Source organism: Oncorhynchus mykiss, chromosome 8, assembly GCF_013265735.2.
Source record: "Oncorhynchus mykiss isolate Arlee chromosome 8, USDA_OmykA_1.1, whole genome shotgun sequence".
Taxonomy (NCBI): Eukaryota; Metazoa; Chordata; class Actinopteri; order Salmoniformes; family Salmonidae; genus Oncorhynchus; species Oncorhynchus mykiss.
The window spans coordinates 38,365,668-38,393,470 of record NC_048572.1 but is presented as its reverse complement, the minus strand read 5'-3'; the positions used below and the strand labels follow the sequence as shown (position 1 = coordinate 38,393,470).

Below are 27,803 nucleotides of genomic sequence, written 5' to 3'. Positions count from 1 at the left end.
ATTGGAATCCAATAGCATCTTATAGGAATCCCATAGGAGTCCAATAGGACTGGTTCCAAAATCTGATAAGATATTTCTACTAGGGATCTACCAGAAATCGGGAAAACGGGGTTGTTTTGCACACACAGACAAGGCACACACAGTGCATTTGGAAAGTATTCAGACCCCTTGACTTTATCCACATTTTGTTACGTTACAGGCTTAATTTAAAATGGCAAAAAAAATGTTTGCAAATGTATACAAAAAAAATAAGGGAATATCACATTTACAAAAGTGTTCAGACCCTTTACTCAGTACGTTGTTGAAGCACCTTTGGTAGCAATTACAGACTCGAGCCTTCTTGGGTATGGTGCTACAGGCTTGGCATATTTAGGGAGTTTCGCACATTCTTCTCTGCAGATCCTCTCAAGCTCTGTCAGGTTGGATGAAGAGTGTTGCTCCACAGCTATTTTAAGGTCTCTCCAGAGATATTCAATCGGGTTCAAGCCCAGGTTGTGGCTGGGCCACTCAAGGACATTCAGAGACCCGAAGCCAATTCTGCATTGTCTTGGCTGTGTGCTTAGAGACGTTGTACTATTGGAAGGTGAACCTTCACCCCAGTCTGAGGTCCTGAGCACTCTGGAGTAGGTTTTCATCAAAGATCTCTCTGTACTTTGCTCCGTTCATCTTTCCCTTGATCCTGACTAGTCTCCCAGTTCCATTTAACTTTTAATGACATCCCAAAATAGACAATCTTCCACATTCCATCTCTCATCATTACCAGCACTCGGAGGATGAAATATATTGTCCCCGTGTCCATTGTTTGATGTTCTAGTTTTGGCCTGTAAACTCTTCATAAGGCACGAAGACATTCCGATCACCAATACTGGAGACCAGAAAGGAGTTGGTCTGCTGCCTTACAATTTACGATTGACGTAAGGTGTCATAAAACCCCCACATCAATCGCTCTAGAGCTCTGTAACACTTTAACCTGGTCCTTTGGATCCTGACAGGAGAGGCATGGCACTCCAGACGTGACGCTTGGCATTCAGGCCAAAGAGTTTAACCTTGGTTTCGTCAGACATGAGAATCTTGTTTCTTTAGGTGCCTTTTGGCAAACTCTAAGCGGGCTGTCATATGCCTTTTACTGAGGAGTGGCTTCAGTCGGTCCACTCTACCATAAAGGCTGTAGTGGTGCAGTGCTGCAGAGATTGTTTTCCTTCTGGAAGGTTCTCCCATCTCCACAGAGGAACTCTGGAGCTCTGTCAGAATGCCCATCAGATTCTTTGTCACCTCCCTGACCAAGGCTCTTCTCCCCTGATTGGCAGTTCTAGGAAGAGTCTTGGTGGTTTCAAACTTCTTCCATTTAAGAATGATGGAGTCCACTGTGTTCTTGGGGACCTTCAATGCTTCAGAAATGTTTTGGTACCCTTCCCCAGATCTGTGCCTCGACACAATCCTGTTTCGGCGCTCTATGGACATTTCCTTTGACCTCATGGCTTGGTTTCTGCTCTGACATGCACAGTCAAATGTGGAACCTTATAAATACAGGAGTGTGCCTTTCTAAATCATGTCCAATCAATTGAATTTCCTACAGGTGGACTCCAATCAAGTTGCAGAAACATCTCAAGGATGATCAATGGAAACAGGATGCACCTAAGCTCAATTTCGAGTCTCATAGCAAAGGGTCTGTTTTTTATTTTGAATACATTTGCAAACATTTCTAAAAACCTGTTTTTGCTTTGTCATTATGGGCGTGTAGATTGATGAGGACATTTTATTTAATCCATTTCAGAATAAGGCTGTAACATAACAAAATGTGGAAAAAGTAAAGGGGTCTGAATGCTTTCCGAATGCACTGTGTATTTAGAAATAACAAACAAGAAAAAACATTTCTAGAATAATAACGTTAGAAAACCAGAGATTCTCTGAAGCTGACCTTGGGAGTTGGGCTAATTAACACTGCAAGCTCGCGCTAGCTTTGACGTCATCAGTCACTCTTAAAGGGACATGCTTTCTTACAGGTAAGTTGATACCGATTGGGGCGCTGGAGATGGGGGTGTGAGCAGGTGGGTCTGGGCAAGGTTGATGTTGTGGATGTTTGAATATGTTGACGTTTATATGTGTATGTTTTGTATTATTGCGACATAAATAATAAAACATTAAATAACCATAAGATTCAATCAAATTACTTTGATTTCCAGTAGGAACAAATGTAGTCCTATAGGATTCTGATATAGGTGATACAAAATCCTATCATATATGGAACAATATAATTACTTTTGATTTCCAATCGGGGGAGAAAGTTGCCAAATATGATACCATATGGATTCTGATACAGGTGACACAAAATACTTTAGGACTGCGAGAATCCTAGTGGCAACCTTTCATTCAGGGCAGGTGGGGCTTTCCTGTTTTGCATTTTATTTAGGCATTAATACATGTCACATATCAGTTTGCAAACAATGTAAATAATATATATATATATATATATATATAATTGAGTTAAGAAAGTAATTTTCTTGAGTAAAGCAGCTCCAAAATGCAGGTGTTTCAGCCTAGCTCAGTGTTTTCTGTGGTGGTGGGGCAAGCCAGCAGAAAATATTGAGATGCACCGTGATTGGCTCAGTGTTCTATCACTCATGGGGACACTAAATCACCGCCACGTCTAAGGGTAGAGCTAGAAAATTCAAGCTCCTTGGGTGCTGCCATAGAGTTACATTAGAAGTGCCCATCCAAGAAGGGTCAAGGTCAGTGGCCACAGATAACATTACGTCAAATCACATTATATCTACAGTAGCTTTGATTGGACTGATCATGTCAACATCATACTTTCAAAATCTTAGCTAGCAGTCATCATCATGAATGAAATTGACAATCTACTGGCAAATCCTTTTTAATGCTTGTATATGAAGAGTATTAATGAAGAGAAATTATAGATAAAATGTATCGGTGCTCATCGTCCATTGGACATAAACATTACACAACAAGTTGGAAATCACAAATTCAAACAATGAATGATTTGGAAGGAATCAGTGTGGCTAACTGCAAGCATTGCAAAGCAACCATCAGCCTGCTATTCAGTGGACTGGCTGTGTGGTCCCAAGTCTAAGATTAAGGCTCTCTTTAACTATTTTAAAATGATAAACATTCAACATTGGCCAAGATGTCAAAGGCAGGGCTTTCTCCTATAGAGCTCCATTTTTATGGAACGGTCTGCCTACCCATGTCAGAGACGCAAACTCGGTCTCAACCTTTAAGTCTCTACTGAAGACTCATCTCTTCAGTGGGTCATATGATTGAGTGTAGTCTGGCCCAGGAGTGGGAGGGTGAACGGAAAGGCTCTGGAGCAACGAACCGCCCTTGCTGTCTCTGCCTGGCCGGTTCCCCTCTTTCCATTGGGATTCTCTGCCTCTAACCCTATTACAGGGGCTGAGTCAATGGCTTACTGGGGCTCTCTCATGCCGTCCCTGGAGGGGGTGCGTCACCCTGGAGGGGGTTGGGTCACTGATGTGGTCATCCTGTCTGGGTTGGCGCCCCCCCCCCCCCCCTTGGGTTGTGCCGTGGCGGAGGTCTTTGTGGGCTATACTCAGCCTTGTCTCAGGATGGTAAGTTGGTGGTTGAAGATATCCCTCTAGTGGTGTGGGGGCTGTGCTTTGGCAAAGTGGGTGGGGTTATATCCTTCCTGTTTGGCCCTGTCCGGGGGTGTCCTCGGATGGGGCCACAGTGTCTCCTGACCCCTCCTGTCTCAGCCTCCAGTATTTATGCTGCAGTAGTTTATGTGTCGGGGGGCTAGGGTCAGTTTGTTGTATCTGGAGTACTTCTCCTGTCCTATTCGGTGTCCTGTGTGAATCTAAGTGTGCGTTCTCTAATTCTCTCCTTCTCTCTTTCTCTCTCTCGGAGGACCTGAGCCCTAGGACCATGCCCCAGGACTACCTGACATGATGACTCCTTGCTGTCACCAGTCCACCTGGCCGTGCTGCTGCTCCAGTTTCAACTGTTCTGCCTTATTATTATTCGACCATGCTGGTCATTTATGAACATTTGAACATCTTGGCCATGTTCTGTTATAATCTCCACCCGGCACAGCCAGAAGAGGACTGGCCATCCCACATAAGCTCTCTCTAATTCTCTCTTTCTTTCTCTCTCTCGGAGGACCTGAGCCCTAGGACCATGCCCCAGGAATACCTGACATGATGACTCCTTGCTGTCCCCAGTCCACCTGACTCTGCTGCTGCTCCAGTTTCAACTGTTCTGCCTTATTATTATTCGACCATGCTGGTCATTTATGAACATTTGAACATCTTGACCATGTTCTGTTATAATCTCCACCCGGCACAGCCAGAAGAGGACTGGCCACCCCACATAGCCTGGTTCCTCTCTATGTTTCTTCCTAGTGTTTGGCCTTTCTAGGGAGTTTTTCCTAGCCACCGTGCTTCTACACCTGCATTGCTTGCTGTTTGGGGTTTTAGGCTGGGTTTCTGTACAGCACTTTGAGATATCAGCTGATGTACGAAGGGCTATATAAATAAATTTGATTTGATTTGATTTGAATGAAGCATGATTTGTTCAGCGCTCAAAACAACTGTTAACTCCTAACTGCAAAATCATTAACTCGGAACTGCAGACTTTAGTGAGTTCAAGACTACTGGGAACTAGGGAAAAAATGAGCTACGACTGGGAAAATACGTTTGTGTATGGACAGACGCTGGGAGATGCGAAGCAAGCACAGGGAGTGAATATTAATAAATAACAGACATGAAACAAAACACGGACAGCTTCTGGACAAGGGAAACATAACATTAATGCTGACACAGGGATCAAACTGAGGAATAGACAAATATACTCTAGAGGAGGCAATCAATAAAGTAATGGAGTCCAGGTGAGTCCAATGAAGCGCTGATGCACGTAATTATGGGCGGCCTGGCGCCTTCGAGCGTAAGAGAGGGGGAGCGGGAGCAGGCGTGACAGTTTGGAACTTTCATCCAACTCGGAATTGTAAATTCGGAACTCGGGCCTCTTTCTAGATCTACGCCCTGAAGATCAATGATGTCATCATGATTCAACTGTTTTTTCCCCCTGTTGTCTTGAAAGCACCATAAATCCAGAGAATGCCAGACTTTGATGGCAAAGTTTGCCTACGTATAGCCGCCACGCCACCTTCCTTCAAGTGAGCATAGCACAACAAGGTGAGTCCAAAAATGTGTTGTATGCTGCTGCAAAAATTATGTCATATGCCAAGGGGATATGTATACTGTAGCTAAGAAAGTAATACTAAGTGTATGTTGTGTAGCCCATGTGCCTCACTCTAATAATTTGGTCTATTTTCACCTCTTAATTTCGCCTACTGTTCTGACTTGATAGTGCACATGTAGCCTACAACCTGTTTTTGAGAAATGTAATCATTGAATATTGTAAGTGCTTTCATTGTCTGCTTATATGCAGCCTTTATTTATCTACCGTTCTGACTTTGTGTACAGGGAGAACACTGTAAGAACGGCCCATGTTCTGAATTCTGTCGCTGCACATTTCAAAAGTGCTGAACAAATAGTTGTATTGACTACGTTCGTCCTAGATTGCTCATTGTCTTAATTAAAAGTACGGATGGCCTCTTATCCGCTTGTCGTCCCCTTACGCCATAGTTTCTACATCTCAATTGTCAGTAGAAACCACATTTGTTTAAGCAAGTCAGCCATGTCAGCAATGTTTTTTTAAAAGGCCGTAAATGAGGCTGAATGAACTGTTTCGCTGCCAACAAGGCTCCGCTGATCGCCAGGTATCGCAGTGGTAAGGTGTTGAGCCTGCTGTTGGGACAGCTTTATGTAGGCCCTAACAGTTTGTGGGCAGCGTTTGTCACCATTATAGTGCAATTCATGCAATGTTTAGTTTTGTGTTGTGTAGTGGCTTTGCTGGCATGCCCATGTTTTTTTTATTTTTTTGCCTGTCAAGGTGTACATGCCAAAATCGACACTGCCTATAGGATCCAAAATTATACTTTTTTATTTCCAATACTTGAAAAAGTAGGCATAAACAATACATATGGTACAGTACAATAGGGAAAATAGAATAAAGATGCTCCTCCCCTTTGATCTGAAAACAACGCGCTCTGTGTAGCAGGTAGAAAGTCACAGTGACACGATGCTGCTACCAAATTAAGTGATTATGCAACGCTTGCTATTGCACACTGGCCTTGGCCATGTTGTAGGGAGGGGAGGAGCGGGGTCCTAAAAGAGTTCGCTGCCTCTCACGTTTCATCACTTGAGCGCTCGACTACCCCGTCTCGGTCCTATGACCCATTTTAGGCGCGTGCATGCATACTTGCTGACTACTGACTACCTTTTTTTATTGCTTTTATCGCATTTGCCGTGGTTTCCGGACGAGCAGGAGCCAAAGAGGTGAAATAAGTGCTGTTTTCGCTATGGGAGCACAGACCTCAGCGCATCGGGACGGGAAGAGCCAAGAAGATGCTTCAGCCGAGAATCTGAGATCAGCGGTGAACGCGATTTCGGAGGGAGATAGCGTCGTCGAATCCAAGGTAAAACAACGGTACCCAGTAATGGCCACTTTACAGCTGACAATGTCAATATCTGTATATATATACCCTCAGGCTTAGCCTACACCCCATGTTTATAAACATATTTTAGTTTATTTTGATAGAAAAACAAAGTATAAAATATTGGGCATCAATGTTGAATATTTTTTAGAAATTATAAACTCACGATGCTGCGATGCAGTGCAACTTTTTTTTGCTGAGTAATGCTATGAGGTGCCTGTGGTCGCTGCAGTTAGCCTGTCTGTAGTAGGCTGTAGTAGCGGACTAAACTCTACTCCCGCAGTAATAAAAACGCCAACTGTGGTCTGCCGTGGTCACGATTTACGGTTCAAAACCATGGGCTCACGGCATCAACAGTCCCTGTGTGCCTTTCAATAGCCTATAGCAGCCTAACATGGATCTGCTGCTGCTGATGATGGAGAATGATAAGAAGAATAATAAAACAGAGATTTATTAAACATTTATATTCATAACACACATGCAGTCACAATACAGGCTGCAATATTTTGTAGCTTGTAATGAATGGCACTCCCCAAGTTGATTGACAGCCGCATGTCTTGGTCTTCAGATTTAGCCTCCACATCTAGATAGTTTCCTGCACTTTTTGAAACATATTCAAAGATACCCTAGATAAAATGATGAAAATCATAAAAAAGGTATTGGCCAGTAATAACCTTTTAGCTTTTTGTGTCACATGATAATGCCATGTTTTGATTCCAATGTGCTTGTCCCAGCTCATACATAGCTGTCAAATCAAAAAATGTGCTGGTCCCATGTTAGTATGTAGGGTGCATAACTGCCACATCTGTGTTATATTGCAAACAATGAACCATGTTGACAACAAGGTCCATATGACTGACACGGATTCTGCTGTGGTGGACAGTGCAGTGCCCCGAGACTCAGCAGCGCTGGGAAGGCATGTCTCAATTTTCACCTTGTGAAAAGAAAAATGACAAGAGCACAGCAAATGTCCAAGGGGGTGCCTGGCTGGTTCTGACTTAAGATCCAGACGCACCGACGCAAACACACGCGCACACGCACACACACACACACACACACACACACACACACACACACACACACACACACACACACACACACACACAGTGGGTGTCCAACACGATACACTCTGCAGCTGGGAGCTGTGGATAGGCATCAGTGATGTTTTTGTTCTACTGTAAGATAAGAGGAGATAGGCCCACTGACTCCAGATGGGTTATGGATATATTGCCTCTGTGTGAACGCTTCTGTAGGTTATGCGTGAATAATTCAGCTTTAGGAGGTCTTCAGTTAATGGCTTGGTACATTTGGCCTCCTGCTGTTTTTGAAGCACCATTAAACATAATGCATTTCTTGACCTTTTAGTAGCCAGAAGGTGTAAAGTCAAGTTGATCTTTATTTTGTTGTATTCTAAAGGTCAACAGCTACATCAAAGAGTATTTTAATATTACCATTCTATGCTGAACAGCAAATGAATATAAAATATTAGAGACTTTCAAAGATCAATTTCCCTTATATTTTGATGCAGCTGTATAGCACAAACTAAGCATTCCCTCAAGCTTGTTTTTCTGTGTGCTGTGTTTGCTCCTGATGTCATGGTGTGTAATAGTGAGGGTATTGTGATTTGTGATTTTAGCAAGAACAGAGAAATAGGCATGTATGTATTTTAGATGACAATATGTTCCCCACTGTAGCAGCTTTGTAGGACTATTCAAGCAACTTGCTACTTTGCTACTTCAAACATTTTTGCTTTCTCACCAATCTCAAATTTTAGTAACTTCTTGCATTTTTACCCAACTAAGTTGGAGGATTGGATACAGGAGCCAGCTTTATGCAATGACGATGAAGGTCGTGATTTTGATGGTTTCCCATCTAAAATGTTTCCCATCTGATTGGTTTAATATCCACCTATCGAACTGGAGAGCATTCTAAACTTGATAAGACCAGGAAGAGATCAAATCCTCACTGAAGTAGCTATGAGTTGCATACACACCTATTCAGTTTCAGCCTGAAGTAAATCAAAAGTTTACCGTTTTCAGCCCTTTAGTGACTAAACTTGATAAGACCAGGAAGAGATCAAATCCTCCCTGAAGTAGCTATGAGTTGCATACACACCTATTCAATGCATGTTTATGGCAGAGTCTTTGTCATTTGGACTAGGACCTTCTCTCTCAGGGCCATCATGTGGATCATCATGGATGCAAATCCAGCCAGCTTTAGACGTTTGCCGTTGTCTTTAAGCCTACCTTATGGTTTGAGATTTCGCTTACCTCATATGTCATATAATCCAGCCCATCTGACTGATTAGACCCCCATGACCTGTTATAACATAGTTATACCATCTTTATGATATTGAAATGTAGGATTGTCACCCAGTGGCAATGAGAAGCCAGACCATCTCAGGGATGATGGGGATACAGATCCACAGATGATGCAATCTCTATTGTACTCCACACTGTCCTTTCCCACCTGGACAAAAGGAACACCCACGTGAGAATGCTATTCATTGACTACAGGGACCATAGTGCCCTCAAAGCTCACCACAAAGCTAAGGATCCTGGGACTCCAGGGCGTAAAGCCAAATTGAGGAGCCATTGAGGATTGGCTGAGGGAGACAGGCTTGAGTGTGCACAAGCCCAAAACAGCCAGGAAGGAGAGTGTTTTGGGTGGGCGGGGGGATAGAGGGATGAGAGACAGAGAGGGGGAGAGAGAGAGAGAGGGGAGGAGAGAGGTAGAGAGAGAGACCGAGAGGTGGAGTGAAATGGGGACCTGCAAGGGTGACATAAAGACAGATGAATCAGGTGATTGTTCTTGGTCCCCTTGGTTAAAAGGACCCTGATGACAGCAGGGGTAGAGAGTGAAACGGACTCAGGTAAAGAAATAGTCAAATGGGGAGATCTAGGCAGCCAGGCAACCCGTGATACAAGTCAGTATTTGATCCATGTAGATGGGGTTGGCAGATGGGCATAAGCATCTGCCTCCGATTCCAAAAGTTGCAGGTTCAAATCCAGCAATAGAAAGTTTTTTTTTTTAAATTTTCTGTTCTAAGCATATCCCAAACCTTAACCCTTACCATTTGGAGTTAATGCCTAAACTTTTACTTAACAAGGCAAGTCAGTTAAGAACAAAATCTTATTTACAATGACGGCCTACCCTGGCGGCGCTGGGCCAATTGTGACTATGGGACACCCAAACACGGCTGGTTGTGATTCAACCTAGAGTCATACCAGGATCTGTAGTGATGCCTCTAGCGCTGAGATGCAGTGCCTTAGACCGCTGCATCACTTGGGAGCCCGAACTTAACCCTTACAATTTGAGTTATTGCCTTAACTTAAATACTTCAAAATGTGATGTTTGCAACAACTTAGAAATTTGACGTTTGAGAAACATAGATGAACGTCTAATTCTGACATGAGACTGAGAGAGCTAGTTGGATCGAGTACCTCATCTGCAGCTATGGGTTAATGGGAGAGTTTGGACTAAGTAGGAGTCTGTAGCTAGGTCCCAATACTCTCACAAGGCCTCCCTCCGTTCCCCAACTTCTTCTCTTCATGACAACTGAGGGGTGGAAGGACTGGATAGGATGCAACAATATAGCATTAACCTATCCAGTCCTGTCAGATCTTTGATCACAAAGGAAAGACAATGAGAGTTTGCTATTGAAGACTGGGACATGCATGACTTAGATTCAACCTTTCATTGACTAGGTTCATGTTATAGGAGCCTCACCTGATTACATAATTCAGTTAAACAATAATGAAAGGCTTCTGGAGGTCAATAACATTTATTTATAAAACCCTTTTTACATCAGCTGATGTCAAAGTTCTGTACAGAAACCCAGACTAAAACCCAAAACAATGCAGATGCAGAAGCACAGTAGCTAGGATAAACTCCCTAGAAAAGGCAGGAACCTAGGAAGAAACGAAGAGAGGACCCAGGCTCTGAGTGGCCAGTTCTCTTCTGGCTCTGCTGGGTGGAGATTATAAACAGAAGATGGCCAAGATGTTCAAATGTTCATAGATGACCAGCCGGAACAAATAATAATAATCATAGTGATTGTAGAGGGTGCCAAAGGTCAGCACCTCAGGACTAAATGCCAGTTGAGTTGAGTGAGAGACAGCAGGTGCGGTAGAGAGAGTCGAAAACAGCAGGTCCAGGACATGTAGCATGTCTGGTGAACAGGTCAGGGTTCCATAGCCGCAGGCAGAAAAGCTGAAACTGGAGCAGCAGCACGAGCAGGTGGACTGGGGACAGCAAGGAGTCATCAGGTCAGGTAGTTCTGAGGCATGGTCCTCCGAGAGAGGGTGAAAAATAATTAGATGGAGGATACTTAAATTCATACAGGACACCAAATAAGACAGAAATACTCAATATACAGTGCCTTGCAAAATATACAAATGGAAAAGGGGTGCGTGCATATGTATTTGCTATGAAGCCCCTAATTAAGATTGTGCAACCAATTACCTTCAGAAGTCACAAAATGAGTTAAATGAAGTCCACCTGTGTGCAATTTAAGTGTCACATGATCTGTCACCTGATCTCAGTATATTGTGGCAGACCAGGGTGTTGGGTCGAAACATTTACACAGATCAGGCACAGAGTAGGACTACCTCAGTTTCAAAAGGTGTTGATTAAAATAATAAGTCTCCCCCAAGAGACCCTCTCCGGGATACCGTCTTCTGGGCTCATGGTCTTGCTATATCCTGTGGGGATCAAAAACTGAACTCCCTCCTGTTACCTCTGGTACCGTCCCCAACTATACGCAAGTCCTTCCCCCCCTCCCTTGTGTGCTGACCTTTATGGGAGTTGTACAGCTGGTGAGCAATCAACCCTTGATTACTCACCAATCCCCAATCAGCCCCAATTAGTCCTGGCCGGAGAACCTGTTGAGACCTGGCACGTCCAGCAGATGGCGCCATCGCCTCATGATGTATACTCCGTCTGTCACCAGGCCTCGACGAGTCTCCCCCTGGTGGCTGACCTGCTGTACGTCACAATATATACACCTGTTCTGGATGGCCCCAGAGTCTGCAACACCACCAAGCAAGCGGCACCATGAAGACCAAGAAGCCCTCCAAACAGGTCAGGTACAAAGTTGTGGAGAAGTACAGATCAGGGTTGGGTTATACTTGAACATCCCACGGAGCACCATTAAATCCATTATTAAAAAATGGAAAGAATATGGCACCACAACAAACCTGCCAAAAGATGGCCGCCCACCAAAACTCATGGACCAGGCAAGGAGGGCATTAGCCAGAGAGGCAACAAAGAGACCAAAGATTACCCTGAAGGAGCTGCTAAGCTCCAACGCGGAGATTGGAGTATCTGTCCATAGGACCACTTTAAGCCGTACACTCCACAGAGCTGGGCTTTACGGAAGAGTGACCAGAAAAAAAGCCATCGCTTAAAGAAAATAATAAGCAAACACGTTTGGTGTTCGCCAAAAGGCATGTGGGAGACTCCCCAAATGTATGGAAGAAGGTACTCTGGTCAGATGAGACTAAAATTGAGCTGTTTGGCCTTCAAGGAAAACGTTATGTATGGCGCAAACCCAACACCTCTCATCACCCCGAGAAATCCATCCCCACAGTGAAGCATGGTGGTGGCAACATCATCGGCAGGGACTGGGAAACTGGTCAGAATTGAAGGAATGATGGATGGCACTAAACACAAGGAAATTCTTGAGGGAAACCTTTTTCAGTCTACCAGAGATTTGAGACTGGGACGGAGGTTCACCTTCCAGCAGGACCATGAGCCTAAGCATACTGCTTAAGGGGAAACATTTAAATGTCTTGGAATGGCCTAGTCAAAGCCCAGATTGTATGCAACAAAATAGGAAAAATGCCAAGGGGGTGAATACTTTCACAAGCCACTGTAACAGACTGACGCTACCCCCCGACACATAAACTGTTGCAGCATAATTACTGGAGACTGAGACAGGAGGGGTCGGGGGACACTGTGGCCCCGTCAGTCGATACCCCTGGACAGGGCCAACATGGCAGGATATAACCCCACCCACTTTGCCAGAGCACTGCCCCCACACCACTCGAGGGATATATGGAGGTAGCCTAATTCGTTAAGATTGAACGGAGATGTATGCAAGAGACAGAATGCACGTGCAACACATATACAGTCCATTTGCGATGGTACCTTTCTCATGTGCATATAAGTGCACAAGATTGTGTTGTCTATGTATTTGATTGCCATTTTCCACCAGGAAAACTGAGCACCCCATAATTTTTGTGTCACCTCCCAAAGTGATAAGTTGTTCCTTCCTCACATAAATAGGTCCCTGCAAAGATCTCCATCTTAGCTCTTTATCTGCAATACATCCTCTCTAACTCATGGTCAGCCCAATATAAGCCCAACCATGCATAGAATGCATAGATAATTGTAAGGTGATTAGAGGTGCGAAAAAATCGCTATGGACACTAGAATGGGGATGAGTGATTGGAATTGCTCCCTTGGGTGTCAACAGAAAGGAGAATTAGGGAAGGGGATTGGCCTAATTCTTTATGAAAGTCAAAAGCAGTTTGGGAAGGGAAATAGAATTGGAATTCCCTTTATCTTATCTGATATGCTTATTTTCTCCCTGATTGGGAGTATTGTTGTCATCAAGCATGTCTTGTTTGATTTAAACTAGTAACTAGTGTTGCAAAGGGTCGGAAACGTTCCGGAAATTTTACATGGGAAGTTAAGCCCTGGAATTTTGGGATTTTTTCTTAAATTCATGAAAAAAGTAAGTAAAAAGAGCAAACATTTTTTGTGGGACACACATAAGGCAATTCTAGGTCTTGTGCCATATTTTGGTTTAACTATCCCCAATTCAATGGAATTGCAACCCTCTGCATGCACAGTGCATTCGTCCATCACACGTGCAGTACACTCTTCCATCACATGTACAGCTGATTCTTAAGATCTTGCACACTCATGAGATGCTATTGAGTCCACACTACTACGCTTTCTGGTAAGTTTTGATTACAATACTGGGTGGGGTGAATATATTTTATACGACAAACAGGATTTTTTGTTAACTAGTAAATAGTGGTCTACAGCAAAGTGTGTTTAAATCATTTCTAACTTGTAAACAATTTCTGCTAGTTTTGCTACCATGTGGGTTTTAGCTTGCTTGAGCCTGCTAACGGAGGAGTGTTAATTCACCTGTTTCCATACGTGTTTCATTTTAACATTCTAACTGCTTAACTATTTATATGTACATGGGAATTGTATTTGTTGTTTTTTTACATATTTGTTTCTAATCTTTACAGGAAAATGCCATGGGCACTATGTGATGTGTGGACACATTTCACTGCAGCTAATGTAGAAGGAAAAGCTGTGTACATTTGAAAATACTGTGCCATATCATATGCAACAAAGATGCAGAAACATCTGGCCAAGTGCATAAAGTTCCCTCAGCGCTCACAACACCTCAGCGCTCACAACAAGCAACCTCTGACAAAAGTCTCTCTACTTTTATTCGCGGTGAAAATGATGAATCAGGCACCTTATCAATAGGTGTCTTTGACTCAATGGAGGAAAGTAGTCAGATAAATGCTGACGAATGTCTTTTGCTCGAGGTGTGTATGCAACTGGTTTACCTCTGATGCTCACAGGTAATGTGTATTGGAAGAGATTTCTGAATGTTCTTCGCCCAGCATACACCCCTCCAACCAGAAAATGCCTTATCTACTAATTTGCTGGATGCAGAGTTCAAGTGAACGTCAAGCAAATCATAGAGAAAGCAGACTGTATTGCAATCATCTCTGATGAGTGGTCGAATGTTCGTGGGCAAGGAATAATTAACTACATCATCTCCACCCCTCAACCAGTATTCTACAAGAGCACAGACACAAGGGACAACAGACACACCGGCCTCTACATTGCAGCTGAGCTGAAGGCAGTCATCAATGACCTTGGACCACAGAAGGTATTTGCACTGGTGACAGACAATGCTGCGAACATGAAGGCTACTTGGTCTAAAAGTGGAGGAGTCCTACCCTGACATCAAACCCATTGGCTGTGCTGCTCATGCATTGAATCTGCTCCTCAATGACATTATGCCACTGAAAACAATGGATACACTCTACTAGAGAGCACCACATTGAAGCCGTTGGGGTGGTGTTGTCATCATGTTTGACAGTCTCCTGGAGGGGAAGGAGTCTCTCCAAGAAATGGCCATATCACAGTCTATCGATATGGACAGCCCCATCAAGAGGATCCTCCTGGATGATGTATTTTGGGAGAGGTAAGCAGCCCGACCTATATAGCAGTAGCCATTGCACGGATTGAGGGAGACAATGCCATCCTGTCTGATGTTCAGACTCTGCTTGCAGATGTAAGATAATAAATCTTTACTACCCTGCCCACTTCCCTGTTGCGCCAAGCAGAGGAAACTGCTGTTCTGAAATACATAAAAGGCGTGAAGACTTCTGCCTGAAGCCCATACATGCCACAGCGTCCATGTTGGACCCCAAGTATGCAAGCAAGAGCATCCTGTCTGGTGCAGAGATCAACAAGGCCTATGGTGTCATCACTACCGTGTCTCGCCACCTTGGCTTGGATGAGGGAAAGGTTCTTGGTTGTCTGGCGAAGTACACTTCCAAGCAAGGGCTTTGGGTTGGAGATGCAATATGGCAGTTGTGCCAACATATCTCATCAGCCACCTGGTGGAAGGGACTTTGTGGATCTGAGGCCCTTTCTCATTTTCCTCCATCATCCTCCAAATCCCACCAACAGACACCAAAGCCCGCAACAGGCTGACCAATACAAGGGTTAAAAAACTGGTGGCCATCTGGGCAAATGTGAGACTTTTTGAACCTGACAACCAGCCTTCCACAACAAGGTTGGAAAGTGACAGTGAAGATGAGGACTCAGAGTCTGATGTTCAAGTAGTGGACATTGTTGTGGTCCAAGGAGAAGACATGAATGCCTGAGAGGAAGACAACCAAAACGTTAGTTTCTAGACTATCATTTCACAGAATTGAATAATTTGCAATTATGTCTTCTTATGATAAGGTAAAATGTTTATGTTTTTCTCTCCATGTGATATGGCAAATATATCCAATGCAAAAAAAATCTACATTTAAATGGGATTCATATTAATTTGCATATATTCCCCATATATTCCTGTTAATTCCCACGGATGTTTCCACCTCTGAATATAACCCAAAATGTGCAACCCTACTAGTAACGCTACAATGTTCTCTTCCCAGAGTGTCTACTTTTTGTGTTGTTTTGGTCTTTATGTCTCACTGCTCTGTACGAGCTCTCTTCTCCTGCCTCTCTTTCTCTCTTAATGGAGGAGAAATGGGAAGAAGCTTGTGTGTAATTAGAGTTTGTCCTCCATCCCCCCATTTTGGCCATGTCAGATCCACCGCCAGCTCAGCTCTGAAAATAATGGACTTGTGTATTTGGGCTTTTAAAAAGGAGGCTCTTGTTCTTTTGTAAGTTTCTCACCCCTCGCTCCCTCTGACAGGGAGTTCAATCCCGTTACATGATAATGAGTTTCAGGGAATTACATAAATTATATTATGATTATCTTAAAATGTTCCTGAAATAGGCTTACCCCCTCTTTGGAGGCCATCCTTGAGACAGCATTAGTGTCTGTCTGTGTTTCTCTGTTAGCTATTTTGCGTTATAGGGACAAGGGAAACATCACATGGAGAGCCGTCTGGTCTGTGGCTCTCTAATCTAACAGCTTTCATTCTTGGGAAAAGGGAATTTAGGTGGGTGTGGGTTTTTTCTATCTTGGCAGCAGAGTACTGTTAACTCATGCAATGTTCCCACATTTATGTCTGTATGTAAAATACCCTGTCTCCCATTCCATCAGTCATGCCATTGTTATTTAGTTTACATTCATTTCATTATAATATACCCCAGCTAGATATGGTATACCCTAACCTTTGGGGTTTAACATACAGTATTGGAAAACAGCCATTTACAGCCATATATCTCATGCATAAATGGTATCCCAGTGAACACATAGATGCAGAATGACACAGCAGAATCAGCATGCCCCCATGAAGAGAGTCATACTGGGGAGACATGCTCATCATCTCTAGTTTGCCGGAAGGATGTGTGTGGGATCTGATGGGAAAATGTTTCCCTCCGCCCAGCTATGGTTCCAGTCAACTTAATACTGTAAGTAGGAAGAGATCTTTGGATTGATCCATTGTTATACACTTAAACACACATTCAAATATGAATCTACTCCCTCCTCCTCCCCAACACACGTGCATTCTCTACCCCTCTTTCCAAATGACGGATGGCATCCCTTCGAAGAATTTAATTGATTTGTCTCCCATGTTTTAATCTCAAAAGTAATGAGACCAGATGCTGAGGTATTGGGCAGTGGGGGGGATTTGCCTGCTCTGGACCTTTGGGAGACATTGTCCTGTGATGAGGATGCACACAGGTCTGGCCAGCGAGGGGTGCACCCTCTGCTGTTTCCTGAAGTCCACAATCATCTCCTTTGTTTTGTTGACGTTGAGTGAGAGGTTGTTTTCCAGGCACCACATTCCCAGAGCCCTCACCTCCTCCCTGTAGGCTGTCTCGTCATTGTTGGTATTCAAGCCTACTACTGTTGTGTCGTCTGCAAACGTGATGATTGAGTTGGAGACGTGCTTGGCCACGCAGTGGGTGAACAGGGAGTACAGGAGGGGGCTGAGAACGCACCCTTTTAGGGCCCCAGTGTTGACAATCAGCGGAGTGGAGGTGATGTTTCCTACCGTCACCACCTGGGGGCTGCCCATCAGGAAGTCCAGGACCCAGTTGCACCTGGCTTAGACACAGGGCCTCGAGCTTAATGATGAGCTTGGAGGGTACTATGGTGTTGAATGCTGAGCTATAGTTAATAAACAGCATTCTTACATAGGTATTCCACTTGCTCAGATGGGATAGGGCAGTGTGCAGAGCGATGACGCTTGCAACATCTGTGGATCTATTGGGGCGGTAAGCAAATTGAAGTGGGTCTAGGGTGACAGGTGAGGTAGAGGTGATATGATCCTTGTCTAGTCTCTCAAAGCACTTCATGATGCCAGAGGTGAGTGCTACTGGGCTATAGTCATTTACCTGTGCCTTCTTGGGTACAGGAACAATGGTGGCCATCTTGAAGCATGTGGGGACAGCAGACGGGGATAGGGAGATATTGAAGATGCCAGTAAACACACCAGCCAGCTGGTCTGCGCATGCTTTGAGGACGCGGCTAGGGGTGCTGTCTTTACCTTGTAGCCTTGTGAGGGTTAACACGTTTAAAATTTTTTCTCACATCGGACACGGAGAAGCAGAGCCCACAGTCCTTGGTAGCGGGCCGCGTTGGTTGCACTGTGTTATCCTCACAGCGTGTGAAGAATGTGTTTAGCCTGTCCGGAAGCAAGACGTCGGTCTTGGCGACGTGGCTGGTTTTCCTTTTATAGTCCATGATTGTCTGTTGTCCCTGCCACAAACGACTCGTGTCTGAGCCGTTGAATTGCGACTCCATTTAGAGATATTCATCTTTAAGTAAAACACATACATTTGGTTCCAACTTTGGTCTACAACCAAACTCGAACGTATAACTAGTGGAAAGAGGAGGAAGGGAAGCGCTACTAAGGTACACAATAGTACATTTTGGTAGATAGAAGGTGCTCTTTGGTAAAAGGGGTAAATTGGTCATCAAAATGAAAGGATGCCCAAGGCACTCTTCATATAATTGATTAAAATGCCTTTATTTAACTAGGCAGTTAAGAACAAATTCTTATTTTCAATGGCGGCCTAGGAACAGTTCAGGGGCAGACCGACAGATTTGTACCTTGTCAGCTCAGGGGTTTTGAACTTGCAACCTTCCGGTTACTAGTCCAACGCTCTAACCACTAGGCTACCCTGCCGCATGTTCAATAGAAACACATTTTTTAAAAACCGACATGTTTCGGCTGCATGGCCTTCGTCAGGGAGACCAAAAAAAAGGAATACAATGTCCTCTTTTGAACAGCTATTCAATTAGCCCTAATTGGTAGAGGGAGTGGTTACACAATTGATTGGACACACCTAGTAAGCAGTACTATACACATTAAAAGGTGAAATACTGTAGCTATGCTATCATAAAAATACAACTCCAAGATAGAAGTATCAGAACACTAAAAGGTAGTTCTAACCTTAAATATGACTAGTAGAAGTGTCAAGAATAAGAAAGCAATATATTCCATAGTACACTAGAACACAGCAAAGCATGAACAACAGTCTAAACATAGCTGAGGGCAATTGAGCAAAATGCCCACTAGATGACAGCAAATGGACCCATCACGACCCCACAGGAAGGGTGAGAAATCCATATCTTCATTTAAACCAGGGTATTTAGTGGCCTGTAGTTTGTAAATCCCAAAACTTTCCCTTTGGTTTAACTGTTTAAGACAGTCCCCTTTTCTAATAGAGGCCGGAATATGATCAATACCCATAGCTTGTAGGGAGGCATGGTTGCCATGGTGTAGGGACTTGTAGTGCCTTGCCATGGGGTAGTCTTCATTGCCTACCCGTATGGCATACTTGTGTTCCGCTAAGCGGTCATGAAGGCGTCTCTTTGTCCGTCCAATGTAGAACACTTTGAACTGTGGACATTCCAATCTATAGATGACATGAGTGGTTTTGCAGTTAATGAAATGCTTGACGTAATACTCCATTTTGGAAGCTGTGTCAACAAAATACTTCTTCTGTGCAATATTACTGCAATGGTTGCAATGGTTACATTTAAAAGAGCCCTTGGGTTTATGGTCAAGCCAAGTTTTTTGAGAGTCACCCGGAAGATAACTTTGGACTAATTTGTAATTTAGGGTAGGACATCTCTTAAAGCTTATGGCTGGTGGCTCAGGAAAGACTTGGCGTAGTAGCGTATCACATTGGATGATTCCCCAATTCTTTTTAGTGATTATTTTAATGTTCTCTGCTTCAGTGCTGTATTTTGTAACAAAATACACTCTCTCCGATGTGTCACGAGGCACTCCCCTTCGCAACAAGTTCTCTCTGTCAAGTAATCCAGCCCTGATACCGACATCTTTCAGGACCTGAACGCTGTAGCCCCGATTCAAGAAGCGATTCTCAAATTCACCAGATTTGACACTGTAGTCTGTTTCCTGATCACAAATTCTGCGGATTCTTTGGAATTGGCCATATGGAATATTCTCTTTTAGCCTTTTGTTGTGAAAGCTGTCTGCCCTCAGAATGGTATTCCCATCTGTAGGCTTTCCTAAAGATTGATGTGTGCAAACAACATTTGTCATTTTTACTAATGTCGAGGTCCATAAAATGAATTACATTCTTGCTGTACTCCATAGTTAGTTTGATGTTAGGGTTAATGTTGTTAAGGTATTGGTGGAAGGAAATAAGTTCATCTTCTGAGCCGGACCAAAACAGGCAAACATCAGTATAGCGTATAACGTATAACTGTTGGGATCAGCTGAAAACATGCCATGTCTTTAATACATAAAATAAATAAAATGCTAGTTGTCCAGTAGATTGGTCAGGCCATCGTTTAATAGTAAGAAGCACGGGCACTAACTGTTTGAGTTTCTTCCTATAGGATGGGAAGAGCAAGATGGAGTCGTGGTTAGATTTGCCTAAAGGATGACTCGGGGAAGGCCTTGTAAGCATCCCGGAAGTATGAATAGCAATGTTCGAGAGTCTTAGTAGAGCGAGTATGTCAGTCAATATGTTGATCGAATTTCGGCAGCCTAGTCCTCAGATTTGCTTTGTTAAAATCCACAGATACAATAAATGCATTCTCAGGATATGTGGTTTCCAGTTTGCATAAAGTCCAGTGAAGTTCTTTGAGGGCCATTGAGGTTTTGGCTATAGATGGGATGTAAATGGCCGTGGCGATGACGGAGGAGGATTCTCTTGGGAGATAATATGGTCGCCATTTAATTGTGAGGTATTCTAGGTCAGGTGAACAAAATGACTTTAGTTCCTGCATGTTCCTAGAATTACACCATGAGTCGTTAATCATGAAACCCCCCCGCCCCTGCCCTTCTGGAGGACAAAGAATGCTGAGTTGCATCCAAAGAACACCATACCTACTGTGAAGCATGGGGGTTGAAACATCATGCTTTGGGGCTGTTTTTGTGCAAAGGGACCAGGACGACTGATCCGTGTAAAGGAAAGAATGAATTGGGCCATGTATCATGAGATTTTGAGTGAAAACCTCCTTCCATCAGCAAGGGCATTGAAGATGAAACGTGGCTGGGTATTTCAGCATGACAATGATCCCAAACACACTGCCCAGGCAACGAAAGAGTGGCTTCGTAAGAAGCATTTCAAGGTCCTGGAGTTGCCTAGCCAGTCTCCAGATCTCAACCCCATAGAAAATCTTTGGGGGAGTTGAAAGTCCGTGTTGCCCAGAAACAGCCCCAAAATATCACTGCTCTAGAGGAGATCTGCATGGAGGAATGGGCCAAAATACCAGCAACAGTGTGTGAAAACCTGGTGAAGACTTACAGAAAACGTTTGACCTCTGTCATTGCCAACAAAATATTGAGATAAACTTGTGTTATTGACCAAATACTTATTTTCCACCATAATTTGCAAATAAATTCATTAAAAATCCTACAATGTGATTTTCTAGATTTTTTTTTTCTCATTTTGTCTGTCATAGTTGAAGTGTACCTATGAGGAAAATTACAGGCCTCTCTCATCTTTTTAAGTGGGAGAACTTGCACAATTGGTGGCTGACTAAATACTTTTTTGCCCCACTGTATGCATATTCTAGCATCTGGTCCTGAGAAATAGGCGGTTTACTTTGGGAACGTTATTTTTCCAAAAATGAAAATAGTGCCCCCTAGTTTCAAGAGGTTAAGACACTCCTCCTCTCCAATCCAATCCTTATATTTTATGATTCTACAGGAAGCTAATAAAGAGGGTAACAGGATACCAAACCTTTATTGCTCCTTTAAGAGAATCTGTCCTCACCTCCTGACCTCAACCCCTCCTCCATCTAATCCACAGAGGTCCATCTGTCTCTCCTGTTTCACACGTTGCTCTCCTCTCATAGGACACATTCCACAGCTATGTCTTTCTACAGAGACCCAGTCTCTTTCACTCCTTAATATACCATGCTTCTGATCTATCATGTCTTTAATATCCCAGTGTTCCAAATGTCGAACCCAACAGTCCCTCCTCTTGAACAAAAGCATCATAATGTTCAATTCATATAAACATAGAAATTACTAATACATGTATAAACAATGATAATAAAACATAAAAAACGAACAAATGATTATAAAACAAGAATTAAACAAACAAACAAATGAACAAACAGTCACCGCGAGGTGTACCAATTCAGAGACTTATGGCCTCCGAACTATGATCACACAACAAAATGCCATTCCAGCTGAATCTGCGGTCTCATTCAATGGCAGATGGAGCAGCTTTTAGTTTCTCCACTTCCCCTTTCTGGTTCCTAAGAGAGTGATAGCACAAGACTTGGAAAGCAACAAAAAGACACACAAAACATAACAACATTATTAACGATGTGATAAGCAATGCATAAATATATATATGCATGACAAGCAAAGTCTGAGACCATGACAATTCCCGCGCTCTCTCTTCACCTGACTCTATGCCCCCAGGATACTTTCCTGCTGGGTTCCACAGAAAAGAAAGCTCTAAAAAGCTTCCTCATGCTTTTGCCCTGTCTTTTGGCCCCAGGTCCCAAGAGGTGTTCCCAAGTCATGTCATTTTCACTTTGTTGCCCATCTTCTCGATTTCACCTGATAGGCACAACACCTGATATGCAAGTGTGTTTCCGTAATCCATGTTCCATCCTCTTGAGGTAAAACCGCACCGTATATGCTTTCACATCAATGCCTTCAACATTTTGTTCACAGTACAATAGACAATCCTCTATCATATGATGCATTAACCCATAAAGCAGTTAAACCCCAAACCAACTATGATGTTTATAGTAGTTCCCAGAACCAATCTATCCATATGTCTTACAGTGGAATCTAGTCTCTCTCTCGCTCCGCTTCCTCTGTCATGGTGTCTTCACTCACCCATTATGCAGGTGGACCTCACTTCATGTGAGAACTATGCACCCCCCAAGGAGAGACATGACTATCTTAACCACTGCAGGTACTATTCGTAGTAGTGTGTCTCTCAAACCAATGCTGTTCCAACACCCCCGCCTGGTGTCTCTTAATGAAGTTGATCATTCTTCAATAGGAATTTTTAATATTCAGGGCCCCATTAAATGTTTCCTTTCCCTTTCCTTCCCTGTCCTTCGGAAACCCATTTAAATACCTCTTCAAAACAGTTCATCCTCTTCTCTGTAACCATCATACAACAGAAAAATAATTAAAGTTAATTTTAGGTTTGGTAACCCCAATGCTAATTCCTCGTGACCCCTCCACCCTTTCGTCCATTCTAGAATCCCATTCCAGAATGAGACGACATCAAACGTAAATGTATTTAAAAATAAAACCACACAAAATGCCTAATGATTTAAACAAACCCTAAAAACTTCTGAATTTGCAAGGAGTGTTTGGCCATATCATTTAAATGTGTTACCTTTAGAATCCATTCCCCTAGCATTTTGCCTAAAATCTTCAACCCAAAATGTTCCTGTGGCAAATTTAGCCAATTTCTCATTGTAGGGGATACGCGGCTCTATAACACTTTCTCTCACCAAGGCAGCCGCCTTAACCATTTAGTCTGCTTTACAATTGCCTATGGCGATTGTATCTGTACGACTAGTACGAGCTTCACATTTCACCACTGCTAATTTACTGGTTAACTGACATTCTTCTGTCGCTGTTAACATGCCCCGTGATGACCACAATGTACCGAAATCTTGAACTACTCCAAATGCATACCACACACAGCCTACCCCGTTACTCTATTCTCGTCTGTTTTCATGTAACTAGAGCCATCTTTATACAATATTTTTCCCTCTTGCAAATCAGGTCTAGGTTTTGGAGTAATTTGATCTGGGTCACATGTATGCGATTCACCTTCCCCATGCAACGGCATTAATAACGCAGGATTCAAAGCACCAATCTTATGAAATTGTAGATTTTCCCCAATTAACTTTAATTCCCATTTTGTCCATCTTGCACTATTAACATGTTGTGCTTTCGTGCTGTTCACTATGGTTGCTACTGCGTGTGGTATCTACTTTTTGACCCATTGTAATGGAAGCCATGTTATGCAACACCATTTCAGTCTCCTGTACCGCCCTAAGGCACGGTGTGACATTCCTTTTGCCATCGAGTCTAGCGATTTACTCCAGTACATTACTGGTCTTTCTCTACCCCCATGATTTTGCATAACCACCGCTCTGCAATGTCCCTCTTGTTCATGAACACATTTTTAAAATGTAATTTTAGGTTTAGCAATCCCAATGCTGGCACTTGACACAATTGCTTCTTTAACTCGACAAACACATCTTCTCATGTGGACCCTTCCCCCCCTTACGTCAACTCTGTAAGCGGCTCAGCAATTTAAGAGAATGATGGAATAAAATGTTGAACAAAATTGAAAACTCCTAAAGTTTTCCTGAGAAAAAATGGAAAACCCCAAAATATGGGGTTTTGGTAGTTGTGATTTGTCATACGATGCTTTATGACCCCGTTCCACCAAATTGTCTACCAATGTGGTGCGGTCTCGCATGTGAGTTTCTTTCATCCACGTATTGTACCAACACAGAACCTACAATTGACACCCTTTTAATGATTGTTTCAATGCAAAATGATACCACGTGGGACTGTTTTTAAATCCCATCAGTACTCTACTAAAAATGAGGTAAAACGTGATCTTATACTTATTCTTCCATCACATAGAAACCGTAGTCTCTAATCTCTTTGAAAAAGATGCAAACTCTTTTATAGCTGCATTTCCTGCTAATGCCAATGCCCGATTGTCCCACATCTAAAACAGGGAGCCATCTCCTTACACTTTGATGTTTTTTTCGCTACGTTTCTTAGTTTTATCCTGGCCATTGAAACTATAGTTAGTGATTTCCTCTATGGCTCTACTAACCCTTCACATGTCTGTGAGGCGAGCGGAGTCATATTCCACTCTCAAAACATTGTCTCGAATTAAATGTACTATCCCCGCAATTATCGTTTTGATCACAGGGTTCAACCCCGTCATTAAAGCTGAAGCGCAAATTCTATTCAATTCACTCCCGTTCCCAGGCCTTCTGTAGTAAAGTACCGGTGTTACACTTTCTGGGTTTATCATTATGCATTTTCTGTTAATAGAACTCTGGTATATTGAGCTTTTGATTCTGGTTTTATGTCCTTGTGCCAAGTCATAATTGCCTCCCAGAATTCTTTATTTGATTTGAATTCACCGTCAGCAGGAAAATATTGTCCAATTTTATCTAATTTGCTAAATATCCCTCACTTTCCAGCCGAATTGGTATAATGCTCGTGCACTTCTTTTAGCGCCTCCATGGCTTTATTACATTTCGCTATTGTAACGGGTGTCGTCGGATGAGGAGGGATCGGACCAAAGCGCAGCGTGGTAAGTGTTCATGACTTTTATTTAACTGAACACTGAAACAAAAATAACAAAGTGCAAAACGAAACCGAAACAGTGCTGTCAGGTGCAGAAAACACTAAACAGAAAACTTCCCACAAACCATAGGTGGGAAAAAGCTACCTAAGTATGGTTCCCAATCAGAGACAACGATAGTCAGCTGTCCCTGATTGAGAACCATACCTGGCCAAAACAAAGAAATACAAAACATAGAAAAAGGAACATAGAATGCCCACCCAAATCACACCCTGACCAAACCAAAATAGAGATATAAAGAGCTCTCTAAGGTCAGGGCGTGACAGCTATCTCTATATTACAGGGAGAAACAAGTCTGTTTGTCGCCATATCAATAGTTATTATTCCGTGAACACTCCCGACAGTGTTCAGGGTATTTTAGATTTCTTCACTCCCGTCTATAATACCCATCTTCTATTAACTATTTTCTAAGATAGCACAAGACACTTCCCCGGATAATAATTAATTGGTCACGGCACTTAATACCTTGTATTATAACCGATACCATAGTTTCTGCAAATGTATTACAGGAGAACACGGACAATACTTTATGTCCTATTCCAGTACTTCCTCAAATTTCACTATTATTGATAACACACATCATCAAAATTATTCACACTTGTCTTCCTATTTCCACATACTCTGCCATGGTTCATCACCCCAACAGGGCTATGCAGGGAATCAACGTTGGTTCCAGCCTGCTCGGGTTTACCTTCCGGGACTCACCCTATATTAATAGTAATCACAGGTATTAATCCACTGGGATTAACTATTGACTTTATAGTACTAGCAGGAACCAACCTACTAGGGAGTTACCCCCTAGGACTTACCCTACAGGTATGAGTTGAGCCTGTATGAGTTTCTTCCATTTACTATAAAGCTATGACCGGTCGTCACACAATGGGCCTATAGAATTAAACTTAGGCTCTCCAGGTCCAAATCCCATAATTAGTTCAGCCAACGATTCTCATCTCCCCAAGATGTCAAAATGAGTGGAAACAGATATAGGAACTAGCCTACCTTGCTTGTTGCTAGCTCTTCTCCACTGATCTGGACTCTTTGGTTTGACTACAAATCGTGGTGAACTCCTGGCTAGCTCGCCATCTGTTCGATTCTTATTTTTCAGAGCTGATAACCCATGGACTCTAGAGAAGCTTTAACCAAGTTGAATTCTTCCCAACGGTTCTGTACAGCTGTAATCAGACAACCCAACATTTGTCACATCCAGATATTTATATCCCACTTAAGGCACTCCTTCTCTCCAATCCTTACATGTTATGGCTCTACAGGAAGATAATAAAGAGGGTAACAGGATACCAAATCTTTATTGCTCCTTTACATGTTCCACAGCTATCTGTCTTTCTACAGAAACCCAGTCTCTTTCACTCATTAATATACTATGTGTCTGATCTATCAAGTCTTTAACCTTTCTGGCGCTGGCGTTCCGCTAGCGACCCACCTCGACAACATCCGGTGAAATACAAATACAATAAACGCAATATTTAACATTCATGATAATACAAGTGTCATACATGATTCTTTAGCTTAGAATCTTGGCAATTTTACCACATCATCTGATTGCAAAAAGGCTTTACGGCGAAAGCACAGCATTCGATTATCTGAGGTCAGCACCCCACAACAGCATAATATCCAAACAAGCACAGGTGTCACAAACTCCCATATATCGACAAAATAAGTCACTTACCTTTGAAGACCTTCCTCTGATCGCGATCACAAGAGTCCCAGGAACACAATGAATGGTAATTTTGTTCGATAAATTCCTTCTTTATATCCCAAACAGTCTGTTTAGTAGTCGTCATTGAGTTCAGTAATCCACCCGTTCAGAATGCAGACATAGGAGTTCCAAAAGTTACCTGTAAAGTTTGTCCAAACAAATCAAACAACGTTTCTAATCCATTATTAGGTACTCTAATATCTGAATAAACGATATTAAATACGGAGCAAACTATTTTCAAGAGGAAAGGAAACGAACGCAGCGCGCTCCCTCGGTCACGCGCGCAATGAGACTAGTTTTGCCATAGGACTCCCTGAGGATAAACAACTATTCCTTGTTGGTTTTTCAGAATACATGCCAGAAACCATATATAATGACTCTTGACATCTAGTGAAAGCCATAGGAACTGCAATTTGGGAGGCGGAAGTCTTTGTTTTCAATAACTTAACCTTTGAATTGGCTGGCAGGTCAATAACACAAAACAACATTATGGGCTTATAATGTCAGCAAGCAAAATATTACAAAGTTGCTTAGGAGCTAGAAGCAAAGCTGCCATGTCTGTCGGCGCCATCTTGCATCCCAGGTACAGATAATCTTGACGGCAAATTGCTTAGAGTTACAACCAACCACATATTCACCCCAATTTTAATTGGTGCTTGGTATGTGGGATGTGCCCAGAAATCTGGAAAGAGTTTAAGGTCATTCCACTACCAAAGGAAAACAAATCTGCCTTCACAGCGTGCTGCCTGTGTTAAGATGTGTTAGGATTCGGCATGGGCCTTCAGATCCTCAAAAAGTTCTACAGCTGCACCATTGAGAGCATCTTGAATGGCTGCATCACCGCTAATTGAGGGCCTGATGATTAGTTGACAAGTTGAATGACGTGTGCTTCAATAAAACTGTATACTGTTGGGGGTACTCGAGGACCAGTTGGGAAGCACTGGCCTAAAGTATGATGGCATTAGCATTATTGGCATTTGCAATGCACATTGTTTACATATTGTTGAGCTTATG

The 27,803-nt window shown here is 42.9% G+C and overlaps 1 protein-coding gene across 1 annotated transcript in view; it reads left to right on the top strand.

Moving 5' to 3' along the window:
• The first annotated feature begins 6,162 nt into the window (after positions 1-6,162).
• Positions 6,163-27,803, top strand: part of LOC110529893 (A-kinase anchor protein 12) — a 56,616-nt gene continuing 34,975 nt past the window's right edge. The window contains exon 1 of the mRNA XM_021612549.2: positions 6,163-6,514. Coding sequence (XP_021468224.2) covers positions 6,398-6,514 — 117 coding nt within the window. The 5' untranslated portion in view covers positions 6,163-6,397. The remainder of the gene's footprint in view (positions 6,515-27,803) is intronic.